The 18,609-nt window shown below is 41.8% G+C and overlaps 1 protein-coding gene across 1 annotated transcript in view; it reads right to left on the reverse strand.

Moving 5' to 3' along the window:
• Positions 1-10,504, reverse strand: part of dnah9 (dynein, axonemal, heavy chain 9) — a 179,177-nt gene extending 168,673 nt beyond the window's left edge. Inside the window, exons 1-11 of the mRNA XM_061027577.1 lie at positions 10,154-10,504; positions 7,057-7,253; positions 6,810-6,968; positions 5,020-5,150; positions 4,705-4,916; positions 3,775-4,008; positions 2,635-2,802; positions 2,044-2,160; positions 1,806-1,956; positions 355-469; positions 81-149 (exon numbers count right to left, since the gene is read on the reverse strand). Coding sequence (XP_060883560.1) covers positions 81-149; positions 355-469; positions 1,806-1,956; positions 2,044-2,160; positions 2,635-2,802; positions 3,775-4,008; positions 4,705-4,916; positions 5,020-5,150; positions 6,810-6,968; positions 7,057-7,253; positions 10,154-10,501 — 1,901 coding nt within the window. The 5' untranslated portion in view covers positions 10,502-10,504. The remainder of the gene's footprint in view (positions 1-80; positions 150-354; positions 470-1,805; positions 1,957-2,043; positions 2,161-2,634; positions 2,803-3,774; positions 4,009-4,704; positions 4,917-5,019; positions 5,151-6,809; positions 6,969-7,056; positions 7,254-10,153) is intronic.
• Positions 10,505-18,609: the final 8,105 nt, after the last annotated feature.

Here is an 18,609-nt window from a genome sequence, read left to right on the forward strand (position 1 = left end):
TCTGTCCTTTTATTCAGGATTACATACATGGAGGCATGATGACATACAGCGTAATATGCTGAGATAAGATCCACACATACCTGTCCAGCAGTTGCATCATCTCCTCGTACTTGTGGATGACCCTCGCTCCATCTGCGGACTCCAAACACCTGCAGAGAGGATGAAGTTTTATAAGCCATGCAAAGGTTATATCTTACATCTTTCCTTCTGCCATTATTCCTGAGCATCATTTTTACGAGGCCTTAAAAGCTGCTCACAGAGCGTTTAATTCACACGGAGAATTCTGGAGATGCATGACCAAACCTAAATTATTTTCTTAATTTACTGTGCAGGAGTTATAAAGAGCAGGCTCACGGGTAGGAGAGGTGTCGGAGTTTGGACAAAGGGGTCTGGATTCTCTGCTGGAGCTCCTGAGTCCATCTCAGCCCGCCAGCGACCGCTGGCATGTTCTTATTAACTGGAGAACAACCTGATAAGAGAAGGGTTGTTATTGAGAGTTTAAGTCAGATGTTGTGGCTCATTTAATGGCTAAAAGACCTTCAGACAAAACGACAGAGAGGAAAAAAGAATCCTGTTGCTGCGAGACAATAAGCCAACCAAACCAGAGTAAATGATTCAGTGTACATTACACGTGTAAATTTGATCATCTCAACTTGTTCCTCAAAGGTTTACAGAAGCCTTAGAATAATGACACTTACCTTCTTCATCTTACTTTAAAAGATAGTATGGAAATAGTTTATTTTTGGAAGAACTGAACGGGACATTTTTTATGTTGCTGTGGGTAGATATGTCCATCACAGGTAGCCCCCACCCTAGGGTTGTGATGATACCAGAATTTGAAGACTTAGAAATTAAAATAAATAAAATTCAAATTAAAAAAAAACAACAACACAAAAACACAAAGCTCGGCATTACTTCATTGGAGGTAGGTCAAGCACCAGTATTAGGTGATGCGTAGAGCCTGGCTCAGACTGCAGGACAATCCGGCCAATTTGAGGTCTCCTCCTCCTTCTTCTATATTTCACCAGATCATATTGTAGTTTGAGTCATAGACAGATACAATCTTAATGTCCCCGATGTACTCAGAGATCATCAGAGACCCTGTTTTATTTCACACGTCTGATATTTAGAATTTAATAACTCGTCAATTACATCATGACAGGGTCTGGCAGAAGTCATGTGTGACTACAATAACCACAGGAGAAAGGGGAAGATAGTATTAAGTGGACAGTACTAATGACCAGTGGCAAGATGCAACCCGCACAGGTGCGGTGGACAACTGTAATGCAAATGACAGTTACAATCTGACCTTGAGCTCTTCTTTACCCAAACCTTGTTTGTTTGTTTTTTTATGTTTTTTTCCTCTCTGCACAAAGCATTATAATCCTAAATATAACAGACAGCTCCATTGTGTACACAACATCACGTGAGGTGGTGCGTTCCTCTGCCGGGCACGATGATCTCTATTAAATCCTGAAGTAGCTGATGCAAAGAATTATATCTTGTAGTGCGAGCATGCTTGAGATTATAAAAAAGAATATCTGTTAAGATTCTCCTTGTGTGTGTGATGCTACCCGATTTCAAAATCGGACATGATTTAGAATCTCCTGTAGTGTGAGCCACGCTTTAATAAACCTAAAACAACCAGATTTTTTTTGCAACCAGAGGAGGGCCCTCTGCTGGACATTAGAAAGACTGCAGGTTTAAAGGATTTCTGCACAGACTTAACTGATCAGTCTTCAGAGATGTAGCTAGCTCAAACATCTTTATGTGCACTAACTTCATTGGACAATTAAAACTCTCACCCAGGTCCTTTGCAGCCATGATGTGTTTGTTGTAAAGGAGTTTGCAGCAGTCCAGCTCTTTGTCAAACATGGAGACAAGCTGAGGGTATCTGTCCTGAGCATCTGCTGCCACTAAGGGGCGCTCCAGTAGGCAACCAAACATATCCAGCACCTGCACACATCAGATAAGGGACAGAGCTTCTCAAAAAATATGTTTAAATCTGTGGGGGAATGTGAGCAAAAGATAAAGTTTCAAAACCTTGAAGGCGTGCTCCAGTCCTGAGGCGTCCTCAAAGGCCTGACAGAAGACAGCTCCTAATCGTCGGTCTGTGTCGTCCAGCTTCAGCCTGAACTCCCTCACATCTTCTTCAAACTCCTGCAAGCAGAGAGCTCAGATAGAACGACCGACAGAACAGCACACAGCAGAGCGGGCTAACGCAGGGCCAGCACAGCATATTCCTCTTCACATCTCAGTGACTCAAAGCCACCCGGCGGGGAACACTGACCCGCTCTTACAGGCACAGTAAATTGCTTTTCTTGCTATAACTCATGAACATCTTGCTTTAGCGACTACATGGCATTGAAAAAAGCCTTTTTGAGCAGAAAAATAATTTTCCCGACAAACATTGCAGTGACCAAGCTGTGTTGCTGTTTTCTCGACCAAGAGGAAAAAAAGAGAATAGAGAAGAATTCAGGGGTAAACAAAATAACACTGAGCTTGTCGTCTGTGACACCTGCTGCATGAAACCACTGTGAAAACAAGCTGACCTTTAGAGTTGTTCTACTAAAAAAAAAAAACATTCCTCCTGAACAAACCCTTCATGCACCCCGTGATCCTGATCCTCTGTACCTGGTTGTTGAGGTCCAGGCAGTCATATGATTTCTCTGTGAATGATTTGTGATCGTCCACAAACTCTTGGTGAAGCAGCTGGACCTGCTGGCTGAGGGCTCGGCCTCGGACGCCTCCGATCTCTAATTTCTCCAGCTTCAGAAGGTCCACAGCTGTCAACAGGATGTCCTGTAGAGATATTGAAATGGACAAAATGAAGGGTTAATTAAGCTGAGATGCAGAACACAAACATAAACACACGGTGCATACTGTACATGCTATTGTATCCTACTCATGTATATAAAGCAATCTGTTGCAAAGCTAACATTGTCATATGTTTTTTACATCTCTGGTCCCTTATAACTGTTGTTTTACATATTTATATGCAGCACATATGTTCTATTTAAATATGCAATTTGTATACTTGCTAATATGCATTTGTATCTTTCAGCCTGTAAATGTCAGTTTAATGTTTATTTTGCTTTTTGTAACCTGTTGTCCATGTTTTAATCTGCATGTTTGTCTGTTTCTGTGTATTTACCTTTACAGCGAATTCAGTGTTAAAGGTCACATATGATGTAAAATCCACTTCACCATGTTTCTCTTCCACTAATATGTGTCTCTAATCTGTCTACAAACCCCCCAATGATGAGAAAATTCCATCCTCTCCATCTTTTGCCTGCTCCTCTTTTCATGACATCACAAAGGGCAGTAACCCCTCCCCCAGGTGGGTGACACTCCCACAGCTAGGTGTTTGTTCTGCCCTCTGAGTCTGCCTTCTCACCGTAAACAATAGGACATGGAGCAAGAAAGCCCTTCCAGAGAGGGGGCGTGGTCAGACACCGCTCATTTACATATTTAAAGGTGCAGACACAGAAACAGCCTGTTCTGAGCAGGGCTGAAATAGAGGGGTTTATAGGATCAAATACAGGATCAGAGTGGATTTAGAACAAGACACTTCACAAACATGTTTTGGGGAGCTCTGAGACTTATTGAAAGTTGTTGAAAAGAAGTATAATATGTGACCTTTAAATAGATTAAATGTGAAGAAATATCTGACCAATAAAGATCATTCTCCTTCTATTTCTAAAAATGTTGCTTCTTAATCCACAGACCAAACATAGAGTCGTTTTAAGGGATGTATAAGGTGTTAATACTCACCCGAATGGACCTGACTCTGTTAATAAAGAGCTCGAGTCTAGAGAAGACCAACAGTGGTAAAAAGTCCCAGGGCCTCACACGGCTCCCGTTCCTCTGGTACTGGTTCAGATTGGCTCTGCGGTCCTCGTAGGTCGTCCTTAAGAGCTGCAGGACATCCAGACTCGTCTGCACTTTCAGAAGACTCTCTAAAACCTCTCCTCTCAGAACCTCCTCCGGAACCAGATACACCCGGGCCTGGTGACAGAGGGCAGAAAGAGATCAGTTCAGCTTGTGCTGTTAAATTCTGCTCCAGAGTAAATGAATGCTGCAAATGTAGCTGATAGGCCTGTCTTTAGAGAGATCATTTGGAATATCTGGCAATAGAAAGCATAAAAGAGTTATTCTAATATGTACATCAGCATTGTTATTTCAGTTAACACAGCCTAAATCTTTATATCAGGTATCAGCATTGCACCAGTCAGTTCACTAGACCATATTTTATCGTTTGTTACTAGCAGATAGAGTACTGTTGGTCAAAGCTAGCAAAATGGAATGGAAGAGGTTCTCCCTATACTCAAGTCTAGGTGTTGGAATCTGTATCAGGAAGGAAAATATCAGATAACTAAGTTTCTTCTCAAAAGGCTGAAAGGTAGAAATTTAGAATCTGCTACAGGGAGAACTGTAAAACTTCATAGACGAGAGGAAATAAGAAAAGATCTCCACCCACAGAAAGTAAAAGTTCTTCAACAGAAAATCCAAGAAAACAAAGTACAATATGGTGCCGCCCACCCACTCCACGCTGACAGGTGATCTCTGACAAGTGCAGCTCAGAAACACCTCAGTAATGACTACTTAGCAACAGAGATTGTTGCAAACAAAAGAAAGCTCTTAAGAACGACAGCCTGTTGGGATTGTATTGCCACTTGACAAACAGAAGAGCTTGCCGCTGACCTGCTGTATGAGGAGGTTACAGGTCTCCTGCAGCAGAACGATGAGGCGTGCTGGGTTGTTGTAGTATCTGGAGTTTGCCCACACCAGGCACACTGTGTGCATCAAAGGGCCGATCTGACCCCTGACTTCGGGGAACTCAGCGTTCTCCATGTCCTCAAACAGGCGCTGCAGGGGCCTCAAGTGGGTGCAGATGTCCTTTGCCTCCTCCAGGGCTGCAGAGTGAAGATATGTTCAAAGTCAGACCAAGCACATAGAGAAAAAGAAAAGAGGCATAATTTGACCTTAATTCACCCTCAGATTCATATATGTAATTACCTGTGAGGACGGCCTGTTTCATGTTGGTAAAAGCAGGTGAATAGCTGCTCTCCACAGCCTCCAACAGCATCCCCATCTTATTCACCTTAGAGGACTTTAACTGAGAGTGGATGCACTCAAGATCTGCACATCTTCACAGAGAAAACAACAGAGCACAAACAGGTTTCTTTCACATTAGGACAGACAACTGGATTGGGTTCGTGGTTAACTTTCTTCCAATGTTCATCATCAAAGCTGCTTCTAAAGTGGCCAGCTCTCAAGACAATTCTCACACCAGCACGGAGGAATCCTCTAAAACATCCTTACATGAAAAGAAAATAGTTTTAAGCAAGCTTCCTCTGCACACAGGACGATGTTTTCAAAAGGAATTCCATAATGTTTATATCTGGGCCCTATTTTTTACGTAATTTGTGGTCTAAATGGTTAGATGGTACTTAAAGCAATTATTGTGCTAGCAGAAGGTAAACAGGCTGTAAAGTGTGTCACAGTCACTTAGGATTCATGTCTAAAAGATAACAGGATTCCTGAACAGACATCAGGCTTTTGGCTTTATTTCAGCACCAATATTGGTTGAGAAAGAGCGGAATAAGGACTCAGCTTTGAGGGCATTAATTGATTGAGCTGCATGGTCAGACTTTACCAAATAAACATATCACCTTTTAAGGTCCAATATGTAAGATATGTAGAGACTGAAATGATAAAGTGACCTTACTAGATGATCAGACATTCATGCTATGTTGAAGTGTTGGCTTCTCTGACAACAATGCAGCAGTCAGTATGTCCTCCTTCTAACTTTAGATTCTGGTCCTGAATGCTCTGGATTTGTTTGGACCAGAGAAGGTAGGCGGTTTTAAGGCACCCCCACACAGCTGTTTTGGACGCCCCTCGGTTTGCCAGATATGAGACCAGTTGTCAGGTCAAACCAACAGGTGTTGCAGCGATGGAAGCGGGCAAGAGAAGTTGTTAGATAGAAGTGATTGTACCCGACCTAAAAAGCCTCTGCATGTTTCTAATAAGCTCCACGAGCAGAAACGTGCTCAAACTAGGATCAATATTGGAGATGCTTTTGAAAAATGGAGAGAGGTTAGAACACAGAAAGGTTTACAGACCGATGCAGAGCTGGATAAACATTGAAGCTTCAGTGTCCACCACATGGCAACCTGCGTGAGCATGTGTTGAATTTGGACTGCAGTACCCATTTCAAACACTAGGTGTTACTTTTCCCTTGATTCTCAACATTAATTAAGTGTGTCCATAACAAGTTAGTTTAACTCTATGTTATCTAGAAAATTTACAGAAGTTTTCTATCGTTTTATTTTTAACATCTAACAGTGACAGTGAGGTGTTTTTATCTCGGTTATCTGTGTTGTTTTGGTGTTTTGTAATTTATATTCTTACATTTTGATCAGATATCTTTATCTTTATTAAAACCACTTTCAGCTTTTGTGAAACACAAGTGGATAAACATCTTTATAGATATGTGAAGGTAGAAAAAAGATAAGAGTCCATTTTTTGCTGAGGTATAATAAATAATGAAAGTAGATACTCTGCTGTGTAAGAAGCCACAAGACAGAAGTAAAAAGAAGGAGCACAAGGCTCCAAATTACATTTTTCACTTGATAGCACAGGTGTTCTGAAAATGAAATAATTACAAGCACCAGCAGAAACTTTTTAAACCAATTCAACTCTGAGGTCCTGTGGGGACGTGCAAGTTTCAAACAATCGGAGGACTAGAACAAAAGCTGCTCAGAAGTTAGATATTCAGTTTTTGTAATATCAGAGGGGCCGACCTGTTGTTCCAGAAGAGCAGCTCTGTGTGCGGCGTGGGGTTTTTGCCTTCCAGCAGAGCCTCAGAGGAGTCTTTCTTCAGGACGGCTCGGATCTGATGGCTCCACTCAATCACAGCCGACTCCAAGGAGTGGATGATGCTTTTGTCCATCATTTCCCTCCTGTGGAGTTTCACAAGTACTGTTTAAAGCTGACATGAGACAAATGTTGCATTGACATGACCCTTTTATGTCTACTGCATTTGTTTACCTGGTGTCCGTCTCCAGGGTGGCCTGCTCCACTCTCTCTGAGCCTGCAGGGAGCGGCAGCAGAGTCTTGCCTTGGACTTGGCCCGACACCACGAACACATTGGTTTTGAGGGAGTGGACATGGCGTCTGATGTCCTGAGAGACCACCTGAGGCCATTCAGCGTGATTCCTGCTGTTCGACAGCAGAGGAGCCACAACCTGGAGGCATTTCAGGATGAAGGATATTTGCTTTACTCAGTTCTTCATGCATGCAGCAGTGGTTATTATCACAGTGAAAGAATAAATGCTGTCGCTGGCTGATGAGAAGCCACTTAATCTCGTGTTTGATAAATGTAATGCATGGCTTTGTATCATAATTCTTTGGTAAGTAAACCATATATGTTACAGAAACAGATAGAAACAGTCTGGCTGGTTTATAAACCAAGCAAATGCATTAAAGCTCCAAACCCCAAGGCAGCCCGGATGAATTGGTAATTACTTTGCTTAAATGTAATTACTTGCAAATTTGCTTTAAAGGACTACTTTATGCACCGCTAAATGTTGCAGGCCTTAAGGAAATCAATTATCCTTTTTCAGGGCCCTAATTTAATATTAAAAGCTTTATAATTTTAGTAAATATTGTGCTAATGTAACCTCAGTTGACTTACTTTTAACCACACATATTAATTTAGATTACTTGAGTTCCTCCTACTGTTTTAACTGACATCTACATATGTTATGGCACTCAAAAGTCAGACCTAAAGTAATATACTGTATTTACAATTTGGATATTGAAGAGCTGCCTAGTTGGTGTAGTTGGCTTTCCTCAGTGCTTCTCAAAGTGTGGGGCGCGGCCCCTGGGGGGGTAGAGCCATGGATGCATCATAGAAGTGAATGCAGCATCGGAGGCAGAGCCCCGTCCGTTCCTATGAAAGCTGCTCAGTGGTGCATGGAGTAAAAAATCTGACTTCCCCATGTGACCCCTCCTCCTCTACTGCTCACCCTGCGTCTTCAACATGTTAACTATTGTGAACAAAAATAAAATCTCCCGTATCACAAATATTGATTAAGAAATTATTGGTCACTCTCACATGTCAGCTACAACACCCTGACTCAGAGCACTCAACTTAGCTTATGACCTCTATCACCCACTCAATCCACTCGTCTTTTCTGACATCAGGTCGGAGATACAGGACTCTGACCTGGCAGATGGCACGCTTCAAAAGAGCGTTAACCCTTGGCTATTGAAGCTCTTAATAAGCTTCCACGCTGACTGGCTGCTTTAATTGTTATGCATTTCTTCCTGTTGTCTATGTTTCTTCCTGTGTTATGTGCTTTTACCTGTGTACCAACTGGGACATTTAATTTCCCCCCTAGTGGACAATAAAGTATTGTATTGTATTGTATAAGTATCCAGATTGTCCTAGTTACTGGGCCCATAGAGCATGCACAATTCAAATCGCAGTCCCGTGGCTCTGATCTGTGTTCTTTATGTCTACACAATATCTCTGAATTCAGCTTTAGTCGAATTCAGAGATTCTACGTAATGCATATGCATTTTACAACTTTTAAAAAGGCTTATTTAAGTGTTCATACTGTGAAGTTGATGTACTAAAAAAAATGTATCTGCTGATTTATAGAGGTCTTTTTCCCAATGCAAGTTTATGGGAAAAAATATTTTTGGGCCCAGTGGCATCACATGACGCTGCAATAGGCCTACCAGGTTCAACAGCCTTGCACACTTCATCTAGTCAGGCTGCCTAGGTATATGAATCCCACCTTACCCAACCCTCACATTTTCCTCCTCAAAGGGGGACATGACGAAAACGTTTGAAATCCACTTAGCTTAGCTAGTCAGGGTGAAGCTGACTGCCAGTGAGCTAGTTACCCAGGTAGTAGATGTAAAAGCACCTGGTCTATCCCACAAAAGTGGATTATTCCAATAGTAAGTAGCAAAAACCTAATTGACCATCATTTTTAAAAAAATGCAGTGTTGTATTTCAAGGTTATTTAATGACAAAGATAGCTACATTCCGCATTGATCCACCAGCCGCTGATTGGCGGGAAAGAGGATCTGCTGGCTAAGCTGCTGCTACTGTATCCAAATGAGCTAAAGGCAATTAAAGTAGCTAGTCCTTCACTGCTTACATATTTACACCTACCTTTAATGATGACTAGCACCTAAGGTATTCCCCATTACTACAATAGTGAGTTTAAATGGTGTATGTGAATGACAAAAGGCGCATTCAAAGCACAGAGTGACAAACAGGTGAAAGGTGTCAAACAGCGATGGTCACGGAAATTACAAGTCCTAGTTGATAATGGCGCATTCATGTCCTACTCCAACAGTGGGAAATATCATGGTTGTTGTTCAGACATGGTGTGTTCACGAGCTTTAAGGTGTAAAGGGAAGCAACGACAGATGCCAAAATAAGTACTTGTGTCATATTTGGGGCTTAGAACTGAGCAGGGTTAATGTGCATAAACCTTTTACATACGATAATAATATATTACGGGAAATAGTCATAAATATTTCAAATAAGTGAATTAGTTGTAAGTTTTAGACCACAAAACCAACATTTTCTTTGGTCCATAATGTTCCTTCGGGGGCCTATTTTTAAGTCAAGTAACCGTAAGCAACTTTGCAGCAGGTGTATCAAACATTTCTCCAACTCTGCCATAAATATTCCCTGTCTGAAATACATTTTTCCGAAATTTGACAATACGGAAATAGCAGGGGTGACTTTTGTAGAGCGATGTTATACAATTAGAAATATAATGTTTTTTTGTGTCGTCCGTATTTTCACCAAATGATCATTAAATGTAGCCTACGTGAACAAATAGGAGTCGAGAAAGGCTTTGTCTGAGGAGCACTTGAATGCAGCATGACGTCAATACTTACCGTACTAATTAAAGCGAACCACCAATAGACAAATTAGCGGTGCTGGAGTGATTTTATTTTGCGTTTTGAACCAGTGTGGCCTCTTAAGAAAGTGAAAGTATTTTTTCTTTCATTTAAAATTTTAAAACTCTCAGTTGGGCTGTATAAATCTGTCTGAGAAAGGAGTTAAGTACCAAACTCTGTGACAATAATTAACACTTCCTGCCCTGTTGCTCACCTCCTCAACCAGAGCAGAAAACTGATCCAGTGGAGCGTAGGACAGGTCCCCATAGACCAGATTTTCCTTCATGGTTTCTGCACTCAGTGCTGTTTTGTTCTGTTTAATAAAGTACACCGCCTTGTGTCTGGATCCTGTGAAGCCGGCGGAGGGCTGCAGGAGTCCGGCTGCAGTCACAGACACCACCAGGGTCCTCTGATCGGGTCTGTCCAAGAAATCCTGCAGCAGCTGCCGGTTCTCCTCACTGCACAAACACTTCTGCCATTTGTCCTGTTTAAGTTTCAGAGTCCTGAGCACGTAGTCCGAAATAAAGTCCAGTCTCCTATCCTCAGCAGGTGTGTCCTCCATGACCGCAGGATTCTGTGCTTTGCTGTCCCGGGTCAGGCTGTCCCGGTGAGGGTTTGAACTGATTGTGTCTCTGTCTCCATAGTAACCTAGTGTTTGCATTAATCAGGCTGTTGCTGAGGGGACATGAGCGACCTGGAGCTGACCCTGGACCGGGACATCCCTTTGCAAGACCTTTGTTTCCGCCTGAGGTCTTTGTTTGACTTTCAGGGGGAAGTTTGCAAAGTGTGATCACAGTAATTCAGTGTTTAAAACCATTGTTTTCCCCCTAAGACTACATATGCTAATCATTTTTTACTTAAAACGACTACAGTAAACCTTTACCGTGCAAAAAAGGAATGAAAAAGGGAGTGATTTATAAAACCTGTTCGACCTGCAAACCTCAGGATTATCATGTTTTGTAGACTTAAAGAGAAAATATCTTTATTATGCAGGTAACAAAAATACAGAAAATAGGCCTACAGAAAACTTGAAATAAAATGTAACAAATATGAAATGTAGGCTATCAAGCCTTAAGTTGCCTAAACCCAAAGTTAATTTCAATCAGGAGACACTAAGAGTCAACAATTGTGTTTTTTAAAGATTTATTTTTGGGCTTTTTGTGCCTTTAATGGAGAGGACAGTGGATAGAGTTGGAAATCAGGGAGAGAGAGAGAGTGGGAAATGACATGCAGGAAAGGAGCCACAGGTGGGATTTGAACCTAGGCTGCCCACTTGGAAGACTATAGCCTCCATACATGTGGCGCGCGCGCACTAACCACTGTGCCACCAGCGCCCTGCAACAATTGTGTTTTTAACAAGTTCAAGAAAGATAAATGAGCTTTGTCTTTGGCACTTAGACTCCATCATGATGCCTTCATGTAGCTGTTCTTGAAGAGGAAGTGAGGCCGACAGCAGGATAGGATGGATACCCCCCTGATGGAGTCAGTGGTGGTGATGGAGATTGGCATGATGTGAAGAGGAGTGGGCTTAAGCCTGGCTCACACTGTAGAGTAATCGGGCCGATTTGAGCTCCGATTCTTCCTTCCCGACAATCGCAGGGTCCTCAAGGCTCAAGGACCCGATTATCTGCTCAGATTATCTTGTAGTGTGAGTGGTACAAAGATCCAATCTTAACGTCCCCGATCTGCCCGCCGATCGTCGGGGACGCCTCGATTTATTTCAAACATGTTTAATATTTAGAATTTAAAATCTTGACGATTACGTCATGAAAGGGTCCGGCAGAAGTTGTGAGTGACTACAACATAATCATGAGAGACATGGGAGGAGGACTGTAGTCATGGCGACTTTTCTGTACAGATCATCAGTGCAGCACTTTTCTGAAACTTGTATCCATATATCTACAATTGTATCAACTTTTCTATATCCTACAACAAGTTCCACTTCCTTCTCTTTCAGCAACCGGGGTCCTTTGTTTTTTTCAAATTAAACATTATTAACAATTGTCAACTCCATCCCGATTTCACTCGTACAGTGTGAGCTCTCCGGCTGTGCCCGACAATCGGGTCGTACAGTGTGAGCACGTCAATCTCAAGGTCTGGTCGGGCGTCGAAAACGATTCAGTCGAACAGTGTGAGCTGACATGCCACCCCGACTTTTATACAATCGGGGAAAAATCGCACAGTGTGAGCCAGGCTTTAGGAGGAGCTGGTCTTGAACTTTGTTGAGATGGAACGGAGGTCGCAGCAATCCAACTGAATCGACACAGTGACAGTGAGAGAGCGAGAATTGATTTTAAAATATGACAGCAGCAGGACGATTGGTCGTTAGAGGTTGTGGCAGCATCTGGTTGGTTTATTAGGCTATTTAAAGAGTAAAATACCCCAATTAGGTACTCACCATGGCAGAAAGACAGAGGGAGAGTGATAAGAATGAATGTTGACTAATGAGGGAACAAGGGCTTTCAAGTGATTACATTTCTTAATCACATTAGTAGATTCCCTTTCCCGCAAGATTCTGTTGTTTGTAAATTTTCTCAGCGCACGTGAAAGTTTTGGACATCTTGTAAATGTCTTTTGTCCTTGGTAAAAGTGTTTCAAGCTTTGTAATTTTGTTTTGCACTTCCCAGCCAACGTAGATTTCTTCTCATCAAAAGTTGAATATCCACCTAAAAATAGCTGTAAACAAATTAAACAAATTAATAACTGGTTTTTTTTTCTATTGTAAAAATACCAATATCAATACCCAATGTCAATTTTAAATCTTTGTAGTGTCTCTTTTTTTGCTAGATATTTTTAGTGCTGATTATCAGAGGAGTTGATTTCTCAAACTTTAACTACCAGAGGAGATTCCTGGTTTGAATCCCCGGCTGTGTGGATAGTTGTCTGTCTCTTTACGTCAGCCCTGTGATTGAGTGGCCAATTACCATGGCTTGGTAGTGAGATATGATTGCCATTCTTGGCCACCAGGTGTCAGTATTGTCCTAAGGACAAGTCAGGAACCTGTTCAAAGAAGGACTTCCCCAGATGACTTTCTCTTTTAATGCAAGAACAAGATAAAATGGGTTCCTGGAATTACTCAACTCAGACATGCAGAAGATTAGTGTGCCTCCTGTTTTGAACTATATTGAGTTTTCTTAGAGGTTCTTATCTGTCTGTATTTCTTTCCTTTGTGTAAAAAGGATCAAATATCTTACTCAAAGTCTGCACTCAAGAAGAATTGGCTGCAGAAAACACAATGTGAACGTCGTCTGTTCTGTTTTCTGATGTAGGATGAGAAACAGGATTATCAGCAACTCAGCATCAAATGTTTTCTTTGGCATGTTTTGTCTCATGGGGGTCAATATCACGGTATAACTGGACCTCCCTCTGAGGAAGATGTTTGTGAATGAATATTCAATTATTTGTGTCTGCAGACAGTAAGTTGTGACTCATTCATGTTGTCCAGAAGCTGAGGAGGATTATTTTCTCAGAAGGACTTTGTAGATTAAGATGCCAGAGCAAAGAGAGCCATGACAGACTTTCCATTTCAGAATCAAAGAAGCCGTCTGGTCGCTGATACGATGGAGCTGCAGGCTGCTTTCAGATGAAATACATAAACCAGGAACGTCAGCCTCATCAGGGTCTTTAGTTCAGCTCATACAATAAGCAAAGCAGCAGGGACGAACTGATAACCGAGCAGTGTAGGGACATTTCTTGAGAAAAAAAGTGAGTGTATAAATGCTTCTTTTTTTTTTTTTTTTTTTTTTTACAATTCCTGAACAGATTTAATCTTCAACTTTAATCTGACAAAGTAAAAAAGTTCACTGTGAAGTCAAAGTGTCAAAAAATTAAGAATAGCATATTGCAAAAGCTTGGAGAAATAGTTAAAGGACATGTTATACAAAATAACAGTCTGTTCTGAGCAGGGCTGAAATAGAGGGGTTTATAGACATGATCAAATACAGGATCAGAGTGGATTTAGAACAAGAAACTTCACACACATGTTTTGAGGAGCTCTGAGATTTATTTACACTGGATGAAGAGGAGGAGGATATGAGACCTGCATTGTTACAGTTGTTCCTGGTTCATTTCCAGTATTGACTGTTTAGGTATAAAATAATTTATAAATTCTCACTCTGGCACTTTATAGCTGCACCTAAATAAAGCGTACGTGTTCTAGTACAAAAGACCTGGACTAAACAGTTCTAATGTTGAGCTGGTGTAAACTGAACTTTAAAGTCCTTTGAAGGCTTTTCCAGAATTTCAATATTTATTTTACTTAAACACGAACACAAAGTACCAGAAACAATTCTCAGTGTAACCCAGAACAAACCAAAAGTCTCTTTAAAAATGGTACCTCAACAAATGTTGTAAAATATAAAGTCATAAAACAACGCAAGAATAAAATGTAAATATTGCACTGATTCAGAAACTGTACAGTGATACAAACATGTTAAAATCTCTTAAATGCATTGCATAAAATCCTCTGTCTTGGCTTGAAGTTGTGCTTCCCTTTCTTATACAGTAATATATATCACTATGAACTTTGGGCAGTAGAGTTTTGGTCTGAACTATATGATGAACAGGCTGTTGCACTGCCTTCCTTTCACCAGCAGAGGTCAGTAACGCTCTTTCTGTGAGTCCATTCGAGGCCTGGATTTAGAGAGAAACTGTTACTGGAGACTTGGAGAGGGTCTTGATTTTATTTTTGTTTATTTAGGGGGACTTTTTAATGCATTTAGTAAAAAGAGGAGCAGGACAGTGGACAAAGTCGGAAATCGTCGGAGAGAGAGAGTGGGGAATGACATGCAGGAAGGAGCCACAGGTCGGATTTGAAACTGGGCTGCCAGCTTCCAGGACGAACACCTGCACACGGGGCGCACGCACTGACCACTAGGCCACTATCGCCCTGTAGTTTCTTATGAATACGTTTTGTTAAAGTGTTAAATTGGAAGAACACATTTGCTTTTTTCTTTAGGTTCTGAACGATCTTTACAAAGGGACGTATCAAAACATTTATCTGAGATGCAGTCATTTTGTCCTCAAGTCCTTTTGCTCTCTTTCATAACATTTATGTCCACGTTAACTCAAAGCAGAAGCATGAATATGAAAATGAAACATTCCTGGGGATAAACAGGATAAACCTGTAGTGGTAAGCTTCTTTTTGTCCGTTGGTGCATCGGTGAACCATTTTTCTGTTGGTCACTGTGGAGAAGTTCTGAGCGTCACAGGAGACCTTGTAAACAGGTACAGGTTAAAAGTCCTTTATTTACTTGTTAAAATTCTTCACTTGACATCTTTAACTTTCTGGTTTTTACAGCGTTGGTTTGTGTACGAGCGTCAGAAAGAGAGGGAGAGCAGATCTGGATTCAGTTCAGCAGAAATAAAAGTGTTTGGTATTTATCCTAAACTATCCTTCAACACAAAGGCGCTCCTCCAAACTCAAACTGAACGAAGCTCGCAGCCCGTCTGAGTATCGTAAGAAAGAATAATGACTCATTTCTTTTTATATTTCCAGGCATGTGAGCTTAGTCACACAAAATCAACAACGTGGGACTCTGCAGACATTCCTTCGTGTCTAAATGAAGTTTGAGAATGACTCGCTCTTGACCCGGGTCCAGGTCCAGGTCCACTGGTATGGTCTGCATGTACACCTGTTTAAAAGACCGCTATTCCCGTCTGCATTCGTGTATTTACATTCCTACATGAGCCACAAACAGATAGGTCTGTTTATTTGAAGTTAAAGTGAAAATAAAACCTAATTAGAAGCTTTAATTAAAGAATAACTCTGTGTTTGTTTAACCTTGGTCAAGCTTTAACTGTCCGGTCCGTCACTCCTGAATCACATTGCACAACAGTTGAGCGCATTTCAATTCATTTCTAACAACATTTAAAACCAAAACATGTCTTCAAACAGGCTTCTTCAGGTACGTTACAGTTACTGACACATTTTCTTTGAGGTTTGCAAGCCATGCTGAAAAAAGCGGGCAGCCCCTTTTTCAAATCTGACCTGTGGCTCCTTTTCCGCATGTCATTTCCCCACTCTCTCGCTCTGATTTCTGACTTTATCCACTGTCCATCTCTACTATAAAGGCACAAAAAATTAAAAATTAAAATTAAATTAAAAATTAAATCTTTAAGGAGGTACCAGAACCAGGGCAACTGTTGCCTTTTCAATCAAAAACTCAAAGTCAATCAAAGTCAACTGTTAGCTTGTTGGGGTGCCAGTGGCCTAGTTGTTTGTGTGTGTACCTCATGTACAAAGGCCTGCATGTTATTTCCTGTTCTCTCTCTCTCTCTCTCTCTCTCTCTCCCTTATTTACGACTCTCCACTGTCCTGTGGGGGAAAAAATATCTTAAAAAACAACATCTGTTGACATCTCACTCAACACAAAAAAACAGGGCAACTGTTGCCTGTTAAATCAAAAAAACAATCGAAAGTCAACTTTTATATGGCTCAACTACAAAACACAAGTTAACCGTTAGCTTGTCACTCATTGAGAAAACAAAAATCGCCTGTTAGATTAAAACGCTGTAAACTTGTCGCTTGAAACCACAGAAAAGTCAAGTTAAAGGCACAGTGGGGGCACATAAGGGGGCTCTCATTCAAAACAATAACAAATATGACGTAGAGGCTGGCGGAGAATCATGGGAGTGATTCTCTCTTCTACATCCCCCTCCCCCGATGAAAACGAACTCCAAGTTGACCGTAGTCATGACGACTGGGTGAAACCGACCTGCTTTCAGGAGCAGCTCACGCTTCCTTATGCAGCAGTCTTTCATGTTACAATCTGTGGTTTCCATGGCAACTATAAACATGTCAAGGCGGCCGACACAACAAGACACGTCCCGTTGCAACAACAGAATGAAAGATTTCTCTGGCGTTGATAACTGTTGGAAATATTTGAGGTTATAACTCAAGATAAGAACTCAACAACAAAAAACCAACAACATAGATTTAGTCAATCTTTAATTAATTTAGATATTTTAGTGTAAAAAATCGACATATTGTACGTTTAACTGTTTGTTGGTCTCATAACAAAAAAAAAGTTGGGACATTTTAACATGGAGCTCTATGAAGACTGACTCACTTTTAGAGACAGCCTCAAGTGGACACTTTTGTGTGGTGATCACAACATAATGAAACTTTTATTTTGAAGTGTCTGCGTAACTCTCATTCATGAGGTCAGGTTCCACTCATGCAAACATTGTTCTTGTGCATGTTAACCATCAGAAATGTCTCTATCCAGCTCAAACATGCATCCCCCCCCCCCCCACACACACACACACACACTCGGTTGCTGTTCCAGTAAATGAGCTTGTGGCTTGCGAGGTGATGTGTAAACCATGCTATTAGCACTGTTCAGCCAGCTCCACAGCTCCTGACACACACACACATGCCTTTGCAACACGTCACACACACGTCTGTGAGACAAACAGAAGTTTCATGCCTGTGTGCCTAAAAGTGACCTCATGCATACGACAGAGAGATGCCAAGCTAAACCAGCTCTTTCCATAATGGTAGTTAAACACCGAGCTAACTGGGACTATTCAGTTTCAAAGGAAACAGTTTGAAGAGACCAGCTGTCAAATATTCAATAACCCCAAAACCCTGCAAAGACCACAAGTGGACATATTAAATGTGAATGGTTTTTGAATCCGGTTTTCCCTCAACGTCTTCAAATTCAAAAAGAACACACACACGCACATTTTACATTTGCACGAGTTGTGTAGCAGGAGAGCTTTCGTACATCGGTCCAAGTGGTTCCTGGCAGAGCGGGCTAACCGAGAAATGTGATGCAAAGTCTAGTACTGAGGATATGCCACAGTTCATAACAGCAAGCATCTGTTTCAGGAAGAACCGGAGTTGCCAGCTCACTTTGAACGCTCCTAACCTGACAGCGAACGCAGCACCTGACACCAGATGCTGTTTGTGCATGAATGTGTTTGAGGAATCTGGTGAATACCTCAGCCTCGCGGGAATGCCAGTAATCCTGAATGCTCCTGAATGATGCCTTCCCTGCTCGGTTTGGATTGAGTTTGATTCATTTGTTCTCTTCATGTCAGCAGCAGCAGCATTAATCATACTTGACTCACACTGAGCGAGGGCGAACGTTTGTAAAATCAAAGTAAGGACTCATAACTTTGGCTGATTTTCTCGACCTCTAGCTATGTTCTCTCGTGATTGTCGGTTATGAGGCAATGCTGCTTTCTCCTGACAGCCTCGTTGAACTTCACTGACAGCCTATTATTACGCTGCACTCCAGCACAAGTGGTCCTCCAGCGACTGTCTGAGTTTACACATATGGAGGCTGCCACAGTGATAGAACCAGCAGCCTCACAATAAGCACACCCAGAGACGACATGTGGAGCTATTTCTGGGGCCTACACTCCAGAGGGATGTGACACGGGCCTTTAGCGAGTGTATGAGAAAGCTGATAACGAGCCGAGAGGAAGCCGAAGCTGTTTATCTGGGCTCTGTGCATGACTGTAATCGCCGGGCCTCGGGGTCGCTGAATTATGTGGCCTTACAAACAGCTCTGTACTCACTTTGTTCCTCTGAACGAGGGGAGGTGGGAGGGAGGGAGGGAGGTTTTGTGGTCGGCGGTGGCGGTGGGCAGAGTCGTGTTCTGCCAGTCAGTTCTGGTCTCTGATCCGTGGGGAGGTTTGTCAGAAGGAGCTGTGATGGCT

The sequence above is a fragment of the Labrus mixtus genome, chromosome 21 (genome assembly GCF_963584025.1).
Source record: "Labrus mixtus chromosome 21, fLabMix1.1, whole genome shotgun sequence".
NCBI classification, from domain to species: Eukaryota; Metazoa; Chordata; class Actinopteri; order Labriformes; family Labridae; genus Labrus; species Labrus mixtus.